Genomic DNA, 19,471 nt, shown 5'->3' with positions numbered 1-19,471 from the left:
CTGGACACTGAAAGCATTTGGTATTAGACAAGAAAAAATGTGGTCATGCCCCACTCCCTAAGGTCCACCCACAACTAAGAAAGAGAAAACAAAGGCAGAGAAAGGAAAGGAGTAATCAACATGGTAAAAGGAGAAGCAGAAGAGGCCAGTAGATTGGATGCCAAGGAAGGGGGAAGCTTTATCAACTGCTGACAAGAGGTCGAGGAGGATGAGGCCAGGGAAGTCAGGAGATCATGGGAGACCATCCAGTGAGGGGGCTGAGAGAGGTGAAGCCAGAGAGAGATGCAGAGGCAGCTGACAAAGTGCTCAGAGTGCATTGTTCAGGAGACAGTATTTAATCTCAGGCATGAAGGACTACTGAAGGCGTTTTAAGTAGGGGAATGATGTGATCAGATTGAAACAATCTAGATTATTTGTTTTCACATTAATTTGTGCATATTTTGAACTGTGTGCATGATGAACTGAGGTTACCCCAAATTTTATTCTTTCTTACACTGAATTCTCCTTCAATCTGATATCCCCAGGCTTGTTGAGACCTTGGTTATTGATTTCCATCTCATTCATTCCTGTTCCTGCTTGAACCAGGAAATATATATATATATGATTGGTGTTATCTGACCCAGGGGTTCTCAACTTCAGCACTGCTATATTTTGGGCTGGATAATTCTTTGTTGTAGGATGCTGTCCTATGCATTATAAAATGGTTAGCAGCATCACCAGCCTCTACCATCTAGATGCCAGTAACACTGCGAACACTTTAAACCACCCTCCAGCCAAGAACCACTGAACTACATTTGTCTATTGTAGCATTTGGGCCCAGGTGCTTAAGGCCATGTGCAGTTAGTAGACCACCCTGGAAGGTGTCTGCCCTGGAAACAAAAGACCAATTCCTACTCCACACTGAGGCGTACAAATCAGATGATGTAGTAAGAGGGCAACAGATGACACACTCAAGACCTCATTTTGTTTTAACTAATTCAGTGGACTTCAACCTGTATGTATTCTCCTCATAGAAAAAAGATCGTATCTGGAGGCTACAAGGCACACTAAATGTCCAACTGTGCCCTCCTCCTAAGGTTAGGATTCCTGTCATGGCCCAGGGCCAAAGTGGGTTCAGAAGAGCCCTCAGGCACAGAGCACAGGGGTTCAGAGGAGGCCATGGGATGTGCTAGACGTGATAGTGGGAGCTGGCTTCTATACAGCAGGACTTGTTGGCTTGCCTTCAAGGGGGAAGGAGGAGGTAGGGAGCAGAAAGGTTTTTCTCATGGTGATGTCAAGAAGGGTCAGCAAAGCTTTGGAGATGTAAGATGCAACTTGGAGGAGGCTAGGAACTCAGATAGAGTTTACTTCAGACCCTCCTCCTTATAGGAAAGTCTTAGAAGGTAAAGGAAAGGAATGTTTTTATTGGAATAGGGATGTCTAAAACAGATGAAATTTTGAGATCTTCCAGATTCCTTTTTTGGGTGTGTGTATACAAGGGGTGGGAGGACAAGGGAATTTTATATGTATATGCCACCATTTCTATATTGATGAGGAAAATTGAGTTAAGACTCTTGTCAAGCTAAAAATGTCTAACAACTCTATTAAACGATTTCATAACTGTTTCTTATTCTGTGGAGCAGCATTATGCCTTTGATATTGAATGGCTAGATTTACTAGTAGCAATGGCTCTGAGCTGTCTTGCAATGCAACCTCTTTTTGATATATAACTCTGTTATTATTTGGCCCAGTGGTGGTCACTTTCACCCAGGCTGAAGGAAACCCCTGCTGGTTTGTTGTCTCATGTTCCTTAACCCCTGTCCTACTTCACTAATTCCTCAAGTTCTGTGGTAATGAACTGAGCCTCCAAGTGCTCTCTGGGCAATGAGTAATGTCTGAACTTCATGTGAAATGCCATGTCAAGAAAGGGCATCTGAAAGCATGCTTTTACCATTTGATTTCAGGCACTTCTGGATCCAGCTGTGTGATAGCCGCACTAGGAAATACCTGGAGTCACAGTGTGAATACCCGGCTGATCCTCCAGTACCTTGATTCAGAGAGAAGACAGGTGAGTGCTTTGACAGTATTCTCTGACTATGAAGGTTGGGGAATGAGATGTACTGAGCAATCTGAGCATCTTCTGAAAATGCTGGCCACATTGTCTGTCCTGGGCCAGCACTGGCTAGTAGGGCATAAAGAAACCAGCATTTCTGCTTGTCCCAACAGCAGTTATAATAAAGTGGGGAAACAAGTCATACACAGGAAAAAATGTAAGAATTGATTCCCACAAAGTCAGCATTTCTCTAATATTTGTAAGTGACCAAGGACCACGTCTCTAAAGGTATCCAATTCTCTATCTCTAAATGATAATTTCACTTAGAATGTATTTGTTGAGGATTAGATAATTTGCATATGAATTAAATAATGATGATGCTTTTTCTTGGAGTATGTGTACTTTGAAAATCTTAGGCCAGCAGATGCTGCCAAGTGGATAAACTACTCCCCAGATAATAGGTACTTTTGCATTAATGCATACGCCTGTAGTGTAAAGTACTGAATGATGCTAGAAAGACCTCCAAATGGTTGATCACCGTCTCAGAGTTCCCTATTTGTGGTTTCTGTACTGGCCAAAAGTGAGAATCCTTCCCTTACATCCAGAAAGTTTACCTTCTACCTCCTTTTAAGTCTTCTCTCTTCGTTCTTCATTCCAAAGAAAAGGACACTACTATCTGACCTCTTTGGTAAAGCTTTGGTAAAATGTTTCACAATAAAAAAAGTCTTTTTCCTGATGACTAACCTCAATTTTATCCTGCTGTGTGACCAGATTCAATCTAGTTTCTCCTAAAAGCAGGAGGAAGAAGAAGATGGGTGATTATTTTGATTTTTTGGATAGGACAGAATTCAGAAGCCAGATTTACCCACCTTGCTAAATATATATCAAATCCAGGCTATTTAGATACAGAGGCATGAAATGTCACACTGGTGATCCTTTCTGGAGAAAATGGCAGAAAAGGTGTTGTTGCCTTTACCTGCATTAGGTAAACTGGCTCTTTTTCAAGGAAGCATGAATCATCAAAAACAGGCGTCAGCTATTGCCTGTTCTAGACATAATTTTCCAAATGCCCTTGGTTATAAACCAGAGAATTCTTCTTGATTTGCCTTGGACTATGTAAATAATATTCCAGCTTGGTGATCAAGTCAGCCATGCCAGAGAAGATAGAGCTGCTTGTTTCTATTCAGGGAAACATTCTTGAGTTTTCAGGCCCTGGACTACTCATTACCTCAATGGTACCTTTTCCCTGATGAGTCTGGTATCCTAGGTTCTGAAGCTATTATTTCTCTTTTTAGCGGAACACATTCCAAAATATTCCTGGAGAATCTAATGGCCTTTGGTAGTAAATCATGTTAAATAGCTGTGTTGCACCTTTCAGTGATATCATTAAGGATTGTCAAACACGCCTATGTAAACTTTATCAGAGGAAGCAAAATTCCTCGTGAATCAGTGTTGACTCATTCATTTTCATGGATCCTTGATCCCACTCCTTGAAAACTTGTAGTTTGTCTCTGCTTTAGATTTTAGATTTTAGAAGCCATTCTTACTGTTACACACGGAGTTTATGACTTCGTCTGTTATATATGGTGTCATGAATTCAAGGCTCCCAAATCCTAGTTTTACTAATTCCAGTTAGAATTTATAAGTGAATAAAGAAGTCAGAGCCATATTTTACTTTTTCTTTTGTTTTAATAAATTAACCAGTCAGTGTCAACAGGAAGTAGCTGGTAGGACAAATGCTATTTTTTTATGTCTCTTTGTGACTGGAGGATGTTGGTGGCTCTTGGCTTTTGGCTGACAGGGTCAAATGCAGGCCAGTGGTCATAAGGAGGAGAACCAGGAGCAAAGTGTGGATGGATCAGTGACAGTTCATCAACTCACATCCCATTAGATGGGTCAGTCATGTTATCTTAATTTACGAAAGATAATGTTACCATCATTACTAAGCAATAAGATGCCTTGGAATCATGTTTTCAAACAATAATCAGAAATTAATGTAAAACATGGCCAGTGTTAAAATGGCCAACCCAGGCAAAGAACATACATTTCATTAATCGATAGAAATATGCATGCCTTTGGGGACCAGCTGTTAAACTTGTGACCTAATAACTGGAATACAGTTTGATATAGAAAACGTGTCTCTGTCTGGTGACCTTATCTTGCCTTAGCAGAGGGTGTGCTTCGTGATTCCCTGAGTCTTTCCTGTGTTTTTTTTTTTTTTTTTTTAATGAAAAACTATAGAAGCCGTATGAAGCTAAGCCTTTTCTGGGACATGTGCACAAAACAGTACTTTAAAGCTAACATTTAAGGTAATTGCACCGAGTAGTACTTTCTTATAACACCATTTAGTAGCAGAACGTGCCTGGATCATTCTAGGGTAGTTAGACCTCTGGGACACCAGCCACTTAGAGAAGATAACAGGTATAATTTTTTGATTTTTAGGTTTTTTTTTTTTCAGTGCCCAAGCAGAGGCCACTACACCCAGGGATCAAGGTTATGGGATGAGGATTATGTTTTATCCCGTTTCTATGACATTGAGCTCTACACCAGGGCTCTTGAATGTGAGGCTTAGTTTCAGATCACAGTCCTGGAAGGGGGTCAGGTCAAGCTGAGCAGACCTTCAAGCCGATTAACCCAAGAGCTGAATTGTGTCGTCCGAGGGAAGGAGTCCTCCCTGGCTGATTATTTTCTTTACACCCTGGAAACTTTGCAAAATTTTAGAACCAAGAAAGAAATCTCCTTATCAGGGCCACAAGCCAAGTTAATTCTCTTGCTTATTCTGCTTCAGTGTTTGCAAAAACTCTCTTAAGAAGCTGGAAAACATTTTCTTTTGGACTAATTTAGCTTTTTTTCCATTTGACTTTTATTTACTCTTTTCCTACTCTGCTTCAGTCCTACCCCACCCTTTTTGCAACATTTTTGTTCTTACCAAAGACATGTTCTTAGAGTAGAATTAAAATGGCCTCTCCTACTTTTTGTAGTTGTTGTTGTTTTAAACCATCAAATATGTTTTGGTCTACCCTGTGCATGGCATGGGAATACAAAGAAGTAGAAGACTAGTTCCTGCCCTCGAGGTCCAAACAAACTAATACTGAGGTACTGTCACAAGGCAGTGTTTGATTTGTTGTCTAATGAGTGGTTAAAACAGTAACTGCTTTGAATCCAAAGGAAGGTAACATCATCAGAGACATACTAACTCTTTTCAGGAAAAGGTGAGACTTGAGTATTACCTTAAAATCAGTGATTCTCGGCAGGACGCAGTAGCTCATGCCTGTAATCCCAGCACTTTTGGGAGGCTGAGGTGGGTGAATCGTCTGAGATCAGGAGTTCAAGACCAGCCTGACCAACATGGTAAAACCCCATCTCTACTAAAAATACAAAAAAAAAAAAAAATAGCCAGGTATGGTGGCGCATGCCTGTAGTCCCAGCTACTCAGGAGGCTGAGGTAAGGGAATCGCTTGAACCCAGGAGGCAAAGGTTATAGTGAGTAGAGATTGCACCACTGCACTCAAGCCTGGGTGACAGAGCAAGACTCTGTCTCAAAAAAAAAAAAAAAAAAAAAAAAAAATCAGTGGTTCTCAAACCTGGCTACACTTAAGGCTCATCACAGGAGCATTTATACCAATGCCAGTGCCCCACCCTGACCAGTTAAATCAAAATCTCTGCCAGTAGAGCTGAGCATCAGTGTTTATTTTATTTGTAAAGCTCTCCCATGTGATTCTAATGTGCAGCCAAGGTTGGGAACCTCTGCCTTAAATAATAGATAAAATTCAGATAGTCAGAAAGGGGAGGTTCTGGGGTAGAGTGAGCTGCAGCTGAAGAACAGGAGGATAGGCTGCGTGGTCAGAGAGCACAGCCTGGGTTTTGTCTTGTAATAAGAGCAGAGGGTTTGGGCGCTCATTCACTTAACAAACATTTATTTAATCACCTCTTCTCTGCTAGTCACTGTGTAACTAGATGTGCTGGAGATTCAAAAAAATAAAGAAAAAAAAAACAGGTAAGAGATGGTTGATACCCTCTGGTTGTTCACAGTCTACTTGTGGAAACAGATAAGCATGCAAACCGGACTTGCAGTAAGAGCACAGTGAATGAAGTAAGTGTAGAGGAGATGGGGGGTCCTGCCACTAAGGAAGGTTCTGTAGCGATTAATGAGGCAGAGCATACAGAGAGGAGTGGAGGGTTGGAAAAGCTAGAGTAAGGCTAGTTATACTTGAAAGAAGGAAGAGAAAAACTCGATAAAAACATTCACATTTATACAATTTCTCCTCAAATCCTCATGAAGTCTGGTCTGACAAACCACAAATGGGATTATATAAATTTTCAAGTGCCCTAGAAGGAGTAATGAAGTAAATGAATCCTGACTAAGCCTCACACCCCTTGATGAAATAAATATTATGACTCTCTTATTTCAACAAATTGGAAAGAGGTCTTTTTTTCATATAGGAGGTTTATTTAAACGAACTTTCTAATAATATTTTCATTTCTATTTAGGAGGCACCCTGAAATTATGGGACGCTTGAGGGGCAAGCCTAAATACCTAGTAAATTGTTGACAGAACCAATATCACTCAAGCTGCTGATCCACACGTGAATCTGTAGGCTTTTCTCAAAGTCCCAGTTTTGCATCTTAGAAGTATTGCATCTTGGAAGTATTGCTTTGCAAATTGCAAATATTCAGAGTTTCCTTTCTGGTGATAGGATTCTCCGTGTCCATTTCATATTTTCAAAGACTCAAATATCATCGCAGTGAAGACTTCCCTGACACCAGCTGTGATCCGTCCCTCTTCCCTCTGGCCCACACTTGCACCTGGCCCTTGTCTCTATTCTTAGACTTCTGAGCCCTGAATTATGAGCCCCTTGAGGTCTGTGACTGAATTTATCTGCATACCCTCAAATGTAAGGGCAGTGCTTGACACTTATACAGTAGATACATTTATTTTGAAAGACAGAGAGAAAGCAAGAAAAAGAAACACGCTCCATGTAGCTACTTGTGAACCCAGTCTGAAGGACGAAGGACTGCTTATTTAGAATCATTCTTCCGTATAGAAATTGAGTTTTACAGTTTAACCATTCCTTTAAAATGTTAGCAATTGTTGGTTTAAAAGGTTAGCATCAAACCTCGACAATTATAAGCACATACCTAAATAGAAATACTGTAAGAGTACTGAACATAGGAATACTTTTTGTAGAACCAGCCTGCTGGAGTCTATGGGAGGATGGGAGTCAGGCTTCCCTTGGAATCTTATGGGATGGCCTTTGTGTAAGCAAGCCAGAACCCTAAACACAGACCCAGGCTGAGGGAGAGAAGGGTTCTGCAGCTGCTTTCAGGGACCAGATAGCATGAGGACTTTGGTGTGAGGCTAGGAAATCTTTGTTGCTATCTTCTACAAGTCTTAACTTCTCCTCTCTGTGGTTGGACAGGCTTAATGCAAGACTGAATAACTAAAGAAAGTTGATACATTCTTTTCCCAGATAAGCCGAAGCGTAGATTTGGGGCAGCATGTCAGGCTTATATTCATATTCACCCAAAGAAAGATATTGAGGATGATGTTTTACCTGATGTAAGTCATAGTTGTGTATCTCCCTACTCCTAGATTCCTCCTAAGAAGGATTCAGGCTTAGTTGCCCTAACTCAAAAGGAACCTCTCTCCCTTGGTAGCATGGGTCCCGGTCATTGTATTTGTTCTCTTGTTTTCTACTCCAGCTCATCTGCTGTTTCTAGGCAAGGAGAATTATGTGAGTATGTGTGTGTGTGACTAGATTCTGCCAGAGGAGAAGTTCGGCTGTGCTGCAGGGGTAGGCAAAAACTTTTTAAGCATAAATATCTGCAGAAATAGCAAAGGGAACATAAAATCCAGTCAGGTACATTGTCTTGGGTGTAAATGTCCCCTCCCTTTCCAGAGCTGCTCAAGTGTGAAATCCAAGCCCCTGCCCACACTCTTCCAACAGAAGTGCTCTAACAGGTATTGAGTGGATTGGGGAAATGAATAAAAGGGGAACCCAGAATGGTGACGTTAAAAGAATCCCTTTTTTTCAGGCAATGTATTGGCAGTAGGCACTAGGCAAATGTATTAAAATTTGAGGCAATCCTACAGAAAGTGTGCGGTCCCAGTGAATGAATACAGCGAGGTGCTACTCACAGTACAGGGACTGAGAAAGGGCAACACACTGAGAAAGGGCCGTGAAAGTCAGGGACCCAAGTGGACATCTCCTATTTCCATCTTCACCTTTGAGACAAGAATACCTGTATCTTTCCTACGACCTGCAAACAAACAAACAAGCAAACCGTGGGGATCCCTTTGAAAAAAGTCAGTATATCCAAGAAATCACTATTTCTGAATGGGCTCAAGTAGAGAGAACTTTCTCTTAAGAGGGTTCCACTGGAAATTGCCAGGGGAAAATACACGGGTACAGTGACTCCCACGCTACATATGGAGGGTTGCCTTTCCCATGCTTTGCCCACGATAGACCATGTACCTTTGCTGAGGCGGAGAGTCAGTCTTTCCTAGGAGATTTTGAGCCAAATAAAATAAAAACAAAACAAGGGTGAGAGAACCACCATGATGTTTTAAACATCATTTTTTTATCGAATAGAGTTATCAAATTAACTGTTACCACCATTTCAAAAAGGTAAAGGCACTTTAACACCAAAAAGTAGAAAGGACATATCTAGAAGAAAGAATACATGTATTAACCATATTTAAACTGAAAACACTTCTTTTTATGGCAGACTTTAGCATATGTCATTACTTCTCTCTTTGAGGCGCATGAGCTCCGACCATCATGGGGACAAATGACTGGTCCTCTTACAGAGCATGTCCATGGTTTACCCTTTAATGAGCCACTCATTTCACTAGCATTTTATCACCTCTGTTATTCTCCTCCAGCTCTGACTTATTTTATTTTTATATACTGTTTGTCTGGTACCAAATCCCCTTGTGCAATGACCCTCCCTGCTCTTACTTGCTAAGTAAACTAGGCCAAATACCTGGGTAAGAGATTTCTAGAGAAATCTGAGCAGTTGCAGGAAGTGGAAGAGACACAGGGCTTTGGAACCAAATGGAAGACCCTGTTGTCTGGCTTGGGAAGAAAAATATTTTCAGTTGGAAAACAACATGGGAAACAGCTATGAGATCTCTTGGACAAGGTGCTGCCCTGAAAGTCAAGGACCTTGAAATTTATTTGGCTCATTTGAGAATGAAGATTGGACAGGATGTTGTATTTTAGCCCTAGCTGGTTAGCTGTGAGTGAGAAGAAAATGAGCAACCTCATTGGCTAGGGAAAGGAAAAAGGAAAAAAGGGTTCAATACCTGCCTAAATTATGAACTGATTTACAAATAAATCAGCACTTTCACTAGAACAAAAAGCATTTAGAATATGACAGTGCCCATCTGAGATACAGTCCAGAGAACATCTTCTCCAGTGAGTCTCAAGTACAGTGAATTTAAAAATCCCGGGTGTTTGTGAACGATAAAGATCCCAGGCCCCATCCCCAGTGCTGGATCCAGCGAGGGTGGTGGCAAGCCTGGGATCTGCGGTTTATAGCAAAAGCACTTTGGGTGATTCTTACATGGTGTTCTTCAGTCTCATACTCCATTCTAGCCCCTTTGTTTTACAGATGGCAGTAAGCAATTGATATTAACTGATTTATTCAGGGTCACACAACTAGTAAGTAGCAGAAATGGAGCAGAAATTCAATTCTTTCAATTCTGAATGTGTTGCTATTTTCACTTTACTCTGGCGACTTTTAGTAGAAAGATTCTAGGCAAAAAAGTCCCCAAACCCAATCAAATTATTGGGTTCGCAGGTGATATGTTTATATCTCTCATGACTTTCAGTGGTTCGTAAAGAAATCCTAAAGAACTGTGCAGGAAAAAAAAATTTAAGCACCATCTCACCCCACATTGCAATCAATGACAAGATAAAAGTCATCTTTTAAATTCTTGAGCCCAAATATGAATATGTGACTTTTTCAAGTTAAACTTCACGGTGAGCATGAACTCCTCAGTCAAGTGACTTTCCTTATAGACAACATCCTGCCACAAGGCTAGCTATGCTACCGCTCTCATACAGATGGCCATTTGTGCTCACGGACGGCCCCCCTTAAATCCTGGCTTCCTAGTCCCCATCTTCATAGACTAAAGGTGTGCAATGGGAGAAGCAACTTTGTCTGATCTTACGAGCATGGGAGAAGCTTTTTGGTTATCACATTTTTGAGTCAATCAATCTTTATCTTGAAAAAGCAGGGCAGGATAGAGGGAGGAAGAGAGGCTGAGGGCAGGCAGCAGCCTGTGTGGAACCCATTTCCTGCCATCCCAGGGTCCCATAGTTGTAATGGACAGCATCCTTGCTTGGTTCCTTTGCACCAGGTGATACTAATTTAAATTCCTCTTTATTTTCTAGTGATGCAAGGGAGTTTGCCTTTACTGAGTACCTATGAGTTTGCAGGGATCATTTTTGACCCTTTGTGTTTTATTTCCATCAATTCCTCCAATAACCCTTCAGCATGGATCTGATCATCTCTATTTTTACAAATAGAGGAACTTAGCTAATAACATAAGTAACTCGTATTCAGTGATAGCATCAATATTTGAAACCAAGTTTGTATAGTTCCAGACCTTCAGTTCTTTTTCCTGTACCATGTTCTCTGAGATGTCAGGTAGTGGTTGTATTACCGGAAAGGGATCCCCATCCAGACCCCAAGAGAGGGTTCTTGGACCTCATGCAAGAAAGAATTTGGGGTGAGTCCATAAAGAGTCTACTTTGTGCCAGAGTTCATAGAGTAAAGTGAAAGCAAGTTTATTAAGAAAGTAAAGGAATGAAGTATGGCTACTCCATGGCAGAGCAACCCCAAGAGCTGCTGGTTCGCTGTTTTTATGGGTTTTTTTTATTATATGCTAAACAAGAGGTGGATTATTCATGAGTTTTCCTGTAAAGAGGTGGGCAATTCCCAGAACTGAGGTTCTTCCCCTTTTTAGACCATATACGGTAACTTCCTGATGTTGTCATGGCATTTGTAAACTGTCACTATGTTGGTGGGAGTGTCTTTTAACATGCTAATGCATTATTATTAGCATATAATGAGCAGTGAGGACACCAGAGATCACGTTCATTGTCATCTTGGATTTGGTGGGCTTTGGCCAACTTCTTTACCACCAACCTGCTTTATCAGCAAGGTCTTTGTGACCTGTATCTTGTTCTGACCTCCTATCTCATCCTGTGACTTGGAATGCCTAACCTCCTGGGAATACAGACCAATAGGTCTCAGCCTTATTTTTCCAGCTCATTTTCAACATGGAGTCGCTCTGGTTCAAACGCCTCTGACAGTTGTCACTGTTTTAATTTAGGAATAAAATGAGATTCTGGAAAAGGAGGCCTTGACTTGGTGATGATTCTGCTGGGTTGCAATGAATGGTCTTTATTATCTTCCTCTCTGACTTTTTCCGAACAATGATTAGACCTAGAATGTCATTTGGTTTACCTGTAAAACTTACTGAGTTATATATTAGAATAGCACCTCCCACCCTGGGGCAGGAATATGAAAGCAAGGAGATGAGGAGCTTCTTCTTGCTTTTTTTCTCTTGCTGTAGGCATTATTTGGCTTTGAAATACTCCTGGCATATGCCTGTGATTCTGAAATGCCCCTTCCTCTGCCTGTGTATATGAGATTTGAAAGCTTGTCACCCATGTGGCCAAAGCAGGGCCAGCCTAGAGCATTGGTCTTCTGGCTGCTGTTGCTGGGGGAGTATCCCTGCTGTGAGATGCTACTCCACCTGTGCCTGTGGCCTCTGCTTCTCTCCTGGGGCAGCTGTGGCTGGGAGGTGCACAACATGGTACAATGCTAGTTTTCATTTCAAGTCCTTTCTTGATGTCACTGATGGGTGCCATGAGTGGAGTGGGGGGGCCTCAGGCCTTTCCAAATTCTTAATAGCTTATAAAATTAGGAGTAGAGGAGGCTGGGTGCAGTGGCTCACACCTGTAATCCCAACACTTTGGGAGACCGAGGTGGGTAGATCATGAGGTCAGGAGTTCGAGCCCAGCCTGGCCAAGATGGTGAAACCCCATCTCTACTAAAAATACAAAAATGAGCTGGGTGTGGTGGCGAACGCCTGTAATCCCAGCTACTCGGGAGGCTGAGGCAGGGAACTGCTTGAACCTAGGAGGTGGAAGTTGCAGTGAGCTGAGATCACAGCACTGCACTATAGCTTGGGTGACAGGGCGAGACTCCGTCTCAAAAAAAAAAAAAAAAAAAATAGGGGTAGAGGAATGGGAAACAGACGAAAGGTTGACATTGTGGAGGTTTGAGGAGAAATGGATCAAATAAGTCTCTAGCATTCTGTTTGAATTTATGTTAGTCTGATTATGTTACCATAACATTTTATGATATGCTGCACATTATCTGATGGGTGATTAAATTTCAAATGTAATACAGATCATTGAGCTTTCCTGATTTCTGCCACTGAAAATAATTTGGAGTTTTCAGTTACTGCAAAGTTGACATAGTCACTTACTCCTTCCTTCCCTTAATCTTCACCTTACCTTGTTGTTCCCTCCCTACCCCCAAGCTTCCCTGGATTTTTAAATAAGCCAGTGGCTCCTGGCAACTGTCTTAGAATGCTTGAAGCCAAGTCTTTTTTTTTTTACCGAGAGTCTCTTTCTGGAAGTTTCTCTTTTTACCTTGGCAGAGCGTAAGAGTTCTTGCATCTCAGACAAAGACTGTGTGTGCTTGACTGTTGGACTCTCATTTTATTGTTACCAAAGGGACCATGATTTTGAGAACACCTTTGGACAGCCCAGCTCCCATGGTTGTATCCCACTGCCCATTTTCTGAATCCTCAACTCAGAATTGGCAATAAAAGATTGAGCTGGGATTATGATCTGTGATTCTCTAACAGAATTCTCAGAGTGTCAAACTCCAGAAAGAGGCACATCTTTTACAAACCTTAGAGAATTAGAGCTGAGGCACTGGTATGTCTGGGAGGGATTGAAAACAATCCACCCAAAGCCCCAGCGGCCCTGGCTCTCTGGTTGCTTTGCTGAGTCTATTCATCCATTTATTGAGAGTCTACTTTGTGTCAATTATTCTGCTGAGTGCTTTGTGGACATTTTCTTTTTCAAGCCTCACAACAACTCTGTGAGGTGGGTATTACTAGATATACTTTACAGTTGGAGCACATTGAATATAGAGTTTGAAAATTTTGCTTTAAATCACATGGCTTCTAAGGGGCAAAGCCAGAACTTTCCTTTTCCTTTGCCTCTCCCTCCCCCATCCATACATACACTCCCTCTTTTACATCCCTAGGTTCTTAACCTTTATTCTACATCGAGTACCATGTTCATGTAAGATTATTCGTGCATGTTACTTGGAATTAATTGCAGAATAATTTTTTTTCAACCCCTGTGGTGTGGTCACCTTCAGTGCTTATACTTGGTGGAATACCCCTTCAAAGAGTGGAATGATCCATTGCCTCGAGAGAGCTTTTTCTTTTTTTTTTTTTTTTTTTTTTTTTTTTTTTTTTTTTTTTGAGGCGGAGTCTCGCTCTGTCGCCCGGACTGGAGTGCAGTGGCCAGATCTCAGCTCACTGCAAGCTTTGAGAGAGCTTTTTCAATCTCCGTTTAGTAATGATTAGTTATTTCCTTATAACCGTGTGGCTCTGTGTGACAACAGAACACTTTTCAGGAAGAATGAACTCTACAGGACATGGTCTTCTGAATCTCACCATTCAATCAAGGGAAGTTCTGGCTCTTCCTCTCTGTTCCAAGTACTAGCCTTTCCAGCCAGTGCCTTTTCTGTGCTCTGGGTTTGGCTTCAATGTTCTATCATTTATTGTCAAAGAAGAAAGAGAAGTCTCTGTGGCATCTTGCCCACAATGGGGACGGACCTGTGCTCATCTCTGTCCTCCAGTGAGAACCTAAGGGTCCAGGAGGTATAGTGGTGCATCCCATAGATACCTCCCTTCCCTCATTTATAATGATATCTATTTCTTCATTTTTTTCCTTGCCAAGTCATTTTTCCACACAGTAATCCATTTCACGGTTTATCTTTAAATCCTTTCTCAGTTGTCTATTCTTCTCTGAAAGTATTATCCCAGCATCCTTATGAAGATTCCGTCAATGTCTAGTAAAATGGGAAAACCCTCTAGTAGTACTATGTTTTGTTTTTGTTTGTTTGCTTGTTTTGTTTTGTTTTTACTGGTGTCTCTTTATAATAAAAAGATTTGGTGGCTCCAGCATGGCTTCTAACCCTTCAACAGCTGTGCCTATACCAACCTGTTCTCTCTTATTTGTAACTATTTATACAGTGTTCTCTCCAGATATACTGTTCCATACTGACCTGCATTGGAATGTTAGGCTCTTCTTTGTGACTGATCTCTCTTTCCTACTTGTGACTCCATTCTGACACTAGCTTTGCCTTTTTATATCATCCTCCCTGCTTTTCTCATGTAGATTTGTTCAAAGATTCCCATGACTCCAAGATCCCTGTAACTGGCTCTGCTGAGTCTGTCAGCATTTGATCCCTTTGACTTGAGGAGGCCAGTCCTTCTCAGGAACCACCTGTAATCTCTTTTTTTCCTTAGAGACAGGGTCTTGCTGTGTTGCCCAGGCTGGAGTACAGTGGCATGATCATAGCTCACTGCAGCCTTGAACTCCTGAGTTCAAGCAATTCTTCCACCTTAACCTCCCAAGTAGCTGGGACTACAAGCACATAACACCCACCTGGCTATTTTTTAAATTTTATGTAGAGACGGGGTCTTGCTGTGTTGCCCAGACTGGGCTTGAACTCCTGGTTTCATGCAATCCTCCTGCCTCAGTCATCCAAAGGGCTGAGATTACAGGCATGAGCCACAGCACCTGGCCTATACCTATAATCTCAGTTTGAATTAAACAGTAGTCTCTAGGACCCTTCTGTGTAGGGAATCTTGTTACATGTTGTGGTTGTTCAAAGGCCAACTATTTTCAGAGAAAACCCACTGAGATAAGTTGGATGAGTGACTGCCATAGCAGTCACTATGACACCTTGGTCACTTTTTTTCATATCCTAATAATCTAGTATTTTTCCTCAAGAAAAGGTATATACTGTGGTTTGAATGTGTCCCCAGAAAAGCGTATGTTAAGTAGTAGTTTACTTAATGGCCATTGTAAACTATTAAAAGGTAGGACCTTTAAGAGGCGATCAGCCCATAAGGTCCCTGCTCTCATGAATGGATTAATGCCATTAACAAGAGAAGTGAGTTTGTTATTGCAGGAGTAGGTTCTTTATAAGAACACAAGTTCAGTCCCCATTTGTCTGTCTGTCACCCTCTCTTTGCCCTTCCACCATGCAATGATGCAGCAAGAAGGCCCTCACCAGATGCTGGCCCCTTGATTTTGGACTTCTCAGCCTCCAGAACTGTACAAAATAAATTGCTGTTCATTGTAAATTAGCTAGTCTGTGGTATTCGGTTATAGCAAGACAAAATGGACTAAGATAGAAAATTGGTACAAGGAGTGTGGTGGTTGTTATAATAAATACCTGAAAATATGGAAGTGGCTTTGGTACTGGGTGATGGGTAAAGACTGGAAGAATTTGGAGTAGCAGGCTAACAAAAGCCTAGATTGCTATAAATGGAGCATTAACAGTAATTCTGGAGGACTCGGAAGAAGAGAATCTGAAACTTCTTAGAGATTACATAAATGATTGTGATCAGAATGTTAGTAGAAATATAGACAGTAAAGGCCACTCTTTTTTTTTTTTTTTTTTTTTTTTTTTCCTTTTTTTTTTGTGACGGAGTTTCACTCTTGTTGCCTGGGCTGGAGTGCAATGGCACAATCTCGGCTCACCGCAACCTCCGCCTCCCAGGCTCAAGTGATTCTCCCACCTCAGCCTCCCAAGTAGCTGGGATTATAGGCACCTGCCACCACACCTGGCTAATTTTGTATTTTTTTTTTTAGTAGAGAAGGGGTTTCTCTATGTTGGTCAGGCTTGTTTAGAACTCCCGACCTCAGATGATCCGCCCACCTTGGCCTCCCAAAGTGTTAGGATTACAGGCGTGAGCCACGCACCCGGCCCAGTAAAGGCCATTGTGATGAGGGATCAGTTAGAAAAGATGCATATCTTATTGGAAACTGAAGTAAAGGCCATGATTGTTATGAAGTGACAAACAACTTGGTTGAATTGCATCCATGCCTTGAAGCTTTATGAAAAGCAGAATTTAAGAGCAATGAACTAGGACATCTGGTAGAAGAAATTTTAAAACAAAACATTGAAGAACCTGTGTGGCTTCTTTTAACTGCATACAGTAAAATGAGAGAATAGAGAAATAATTTAAAGATGGAATCTATAATTAAAAGGGATCTGAAGGATTCTCGGCCTGGTTGTGTGGCGGAGAAAAAAAGAGAGCATTTTCGGGAGAGGCAATGTGTGGCTAAGCAACCATTTGAGAAGCAGATTAGTATCAATAGAAGAAAGCCAGATGCTGTTCATCACAGCAATGGGAGAATGACCCTGAGGGGATTTTGGAGATTTTTGAGGCTTCCCCTCCCATCACAATCCCAGAGCTCTAGGAGGGCAGACGGTTTCCAGGGACAGACCCAGAGTACCATCCACAGGCTGACTTTCCAGGGCCATCTCAGGACTCTGCCTTCTGCATCCCAGAGGAGCATTTCTCTGCCACCCAGTCATAGCTCAAGGAGGCCCAGGTGTGACTCATGTTGCCACTCTAGAGGGCACAAGTAGTAAGCCTTGGTGGTGCCCACATAGTGCTAATTCTGCAGGCAAGCAGAATGTATGAGCTCTTAGGCCATGGGAGCCTCCACCTAGATTTCAAAGGATATACTGGATAGCCTGGGCACCCAGGCAGAAACTTATCACAGGGGCAGAGCTATGGCAGAGAGCCCCAACTAGGGCAATGCTCACTGGAACTGTGGGCTTGCAGCTGCCACAGAGAGTCCCCTCTACACCTAGTATAGCTGTCATGGCAGAGTCACCTGAGACTCCAGAACTGCAGAGCAACCAATGGGCAGCCCCAGCCTTGGACAGCTGCAGGAGCAAGACTAACCCATAAGAGCTGCTGTGAAGGCTGAGACTAGCAAAGCCAAGGGGTTGGAGCTTCCCAAGGTCTTCTGGGTACAACCCCTGCCCTAGTTTGTACGGAAGGTAGAAATGGAGTAAAAGGAGGTTATTCTGGAGCCTTATTTGAGGTTGTTTTCCCTGTTGTGTTTTGGACTAACTTAGGATCCGTTACTCCTTTCTTCTTTTTTATTTCTCCCTTTTGGAATGGGAATGTCTGTCCTAAGTCTTTCCTATCATTGTATTTTGGAGGCACATAATTTGTTTAATTTTATAGGCTCACAACTAACGGGGAATTTGTTTTAGGATGTATCATGCCTTGAGTATCACTCATAAATGATTTAGATGAGACTGTGGACTTTGGACTTTTAAGTTGATGCTAGAATGAGTTAACACTTTGGGGCTATTGGGATGGAATAAATGTATTTGTATGTGAGAAGGACATGAATGTGGGGGGCTGGGGCCGGAATGCTATGGTTTGAACATGTCCCAAAAAATACATGTGTTGGAAACTTAATGACCATTGTGATAGTATTAAGAGGTGGGATCTTTAAGAATTGATTTAGGCCATAAGAGCTCATCTGTCATGAATAGATTAATGCTGTTATTGTGAAAGTGAGTTTGTTATCACGGGAGTGAGTTCCTTATAAAAATTTGAGTTTGGCCCCCTTTTGTCTCTCCTTCACCTTCTCTTTGCCCTTCCACCATGGGATGATGCAGCAAAAAGGTCATGGCAAGATGATGGCTTCTCAGTCTTGGATTTTCCAGCATACAGGACTATGAGAAATAAATTTCTGTTCATTATAAATTACCCAGTCTGTGGTATTCAGTTATAGCAGCACAAAATGGACTAAGACAGTATGTATTACAGCTTAAAATCTTTAGTAATAAATCTTCTAGAGACTGTAATTGTAATAATAATCCTTTGTGTGTACTCTAGCCACAGACACAATCCTCTTCTAACTCTTCCAATTTTTTTTGCGTTTAAAATTTTTTTTAATTTTTATTTTTTATTGTGATAAGACCACTTAACACGAGATCTACCCTTTTGACAAACAGTCTAAGAACACAATACCGTATTAACTGTATGCACATTGTCATACAGCAGATGTCTGGAACTTATTCACATTGCGTAACCGAAACAGTGTATCCACTGAAAGAAAACTCCCGATTTTCCACTTCTCCCAATCCCTGGAAATGATCATTCTACTCTGTTTCTATCTTTTTGACTATTTTAGACACCTCACAAGTGGACTCATATGATATTTGTTTTTCTATGACTGGCTTATGTCACTTAGCATAATGTCCCCCAGGTTCATCCATGTTGCATATGGCAGGATTTTCTTGTTTTTTAAGGTTGAAAAATATTCCATTTTATATATCTACCACATTTTCTTTATCATTTATTTGTTGATACACCTTTAGATTGTTTCCATTCCTTGGCTATTGTAAATAATGCTACAAGGAACGTGGGCATGCAGATATCTCTTTGGGATAAGTTTACAATTTTTTTTTTTTTTTTTTGAGACGGAGTCTTGCTCTGTCGCCCAGGCTGGAGTGCAGTGGCCAGATCTCAGCTCACTGCAAGCTCCGCCTCCCGGGTTCACGCCATTCTCCTGCCTCAGCCTCCTGAGTAGCTGGGACTACAGGCACCCGCCACCTCGCCTGGCTAGTTTTTTGTATTTTTTAGTAGAGATGGGGTTTCATTGTGTTAGCCAGGATGGTCTCGATCTCCTGACCTTGTGATCCGCCGGTCTCAGCCTCCCAAAGTGCTGGGATTACAGGCTTGAGCCACCACGCCTGGCCAAGTTTACAATTTTTAAAATATAATTCAACTTTTATTTTAGATTCAGGAACATATGTGCAGATTTGTTACATGGGTATGTTATGAGATGCTGAAGCTTGAGGTGCAAATAATCCCACCACCCAGGTAGTAAGCATAGTACCCCACAGGTATTGTTTTAAACCCTTTCCCCCATCCTCCTCTTCCCCATCTAGTTCCCAGTGTCTATTATTCTCATCTTTATGTCCATGGGTACCCTGTACTTAGCTCCCACTTATAAGTGAGAACATGTGGTATTTGGTTTTCTGTTCCTATGTTAATTCACTTAAGATAATGGCCTCCAGCTGCATCTATGTTGCTGCAAAGGATATGATTTCATTCTTTTTTATGGCTGTATATGTAGCATATTTTCTTTATCCATCCACTATTGATGGGCACCTAGGTTGATTCCATGTCTTTACTATTGTGAAAAGTGCTGCAATGAACAGACAAGTACATGTGGGTTTTTTTTTTTTTTTTTTTTTTTTTTTTTTTTTTTTTTTTTTTTGGTAGAACAATTTATTTTCCTTTGGGTATATACCCAGCAATGGAATTGCTAAGTCAAATGA

The 19,471-nt window shown here is 41.5% G+C and overlaps 1 protein-coding gene across 8 annotated transcripts in view; it reads left to right on the top strand.

Annotated features, from left to right (window-relative positions):
* RAD51B (RAD51 paralog B) overlaps positions 1–19,471 on the top strand; it is a 774,018-nt gene that overhangs the window by 593,035 nt on the left and 161,512 nt on the right. For all 8 annotated transcript variants that reach the window (XR_004057382.1, XM_030931002.1, XM_030931004.1 and 5 more), the window contains one exon: positions 1,944–2,047. Coding sequence is in view for 7 of the 8 variants with exons in the window: in XM_030931002.1 (XP_030786862.1) it covers positions 1,944–2,047 (104 nt within the window). In the remaining variant the exon portion in view is untranslated. The remainder of the gene's footprint in view (positions 1–1,943; positions 2,048–19,471) is intronic.

The sequence above is a fragment of the Rhinopithecus roxellana genome, chromosome 5 (genome assembly GCF_007565055.1).
Source record: "Rhinopithecus roxellana isolate Shanxi Qingling chromosome 5, ASM756505v1, whole genome shotgun sequence".
NCBI classification, from domain to species: Eukaryota; Metazoa; Chordata; class Mammalia; order Primates; family Cercopithecidae; genus Rhinopithecus; species Rhinopithecus roxellana.
This window is presented reverse-complemented; position numbering and strand designations above follow the sequence as displayed.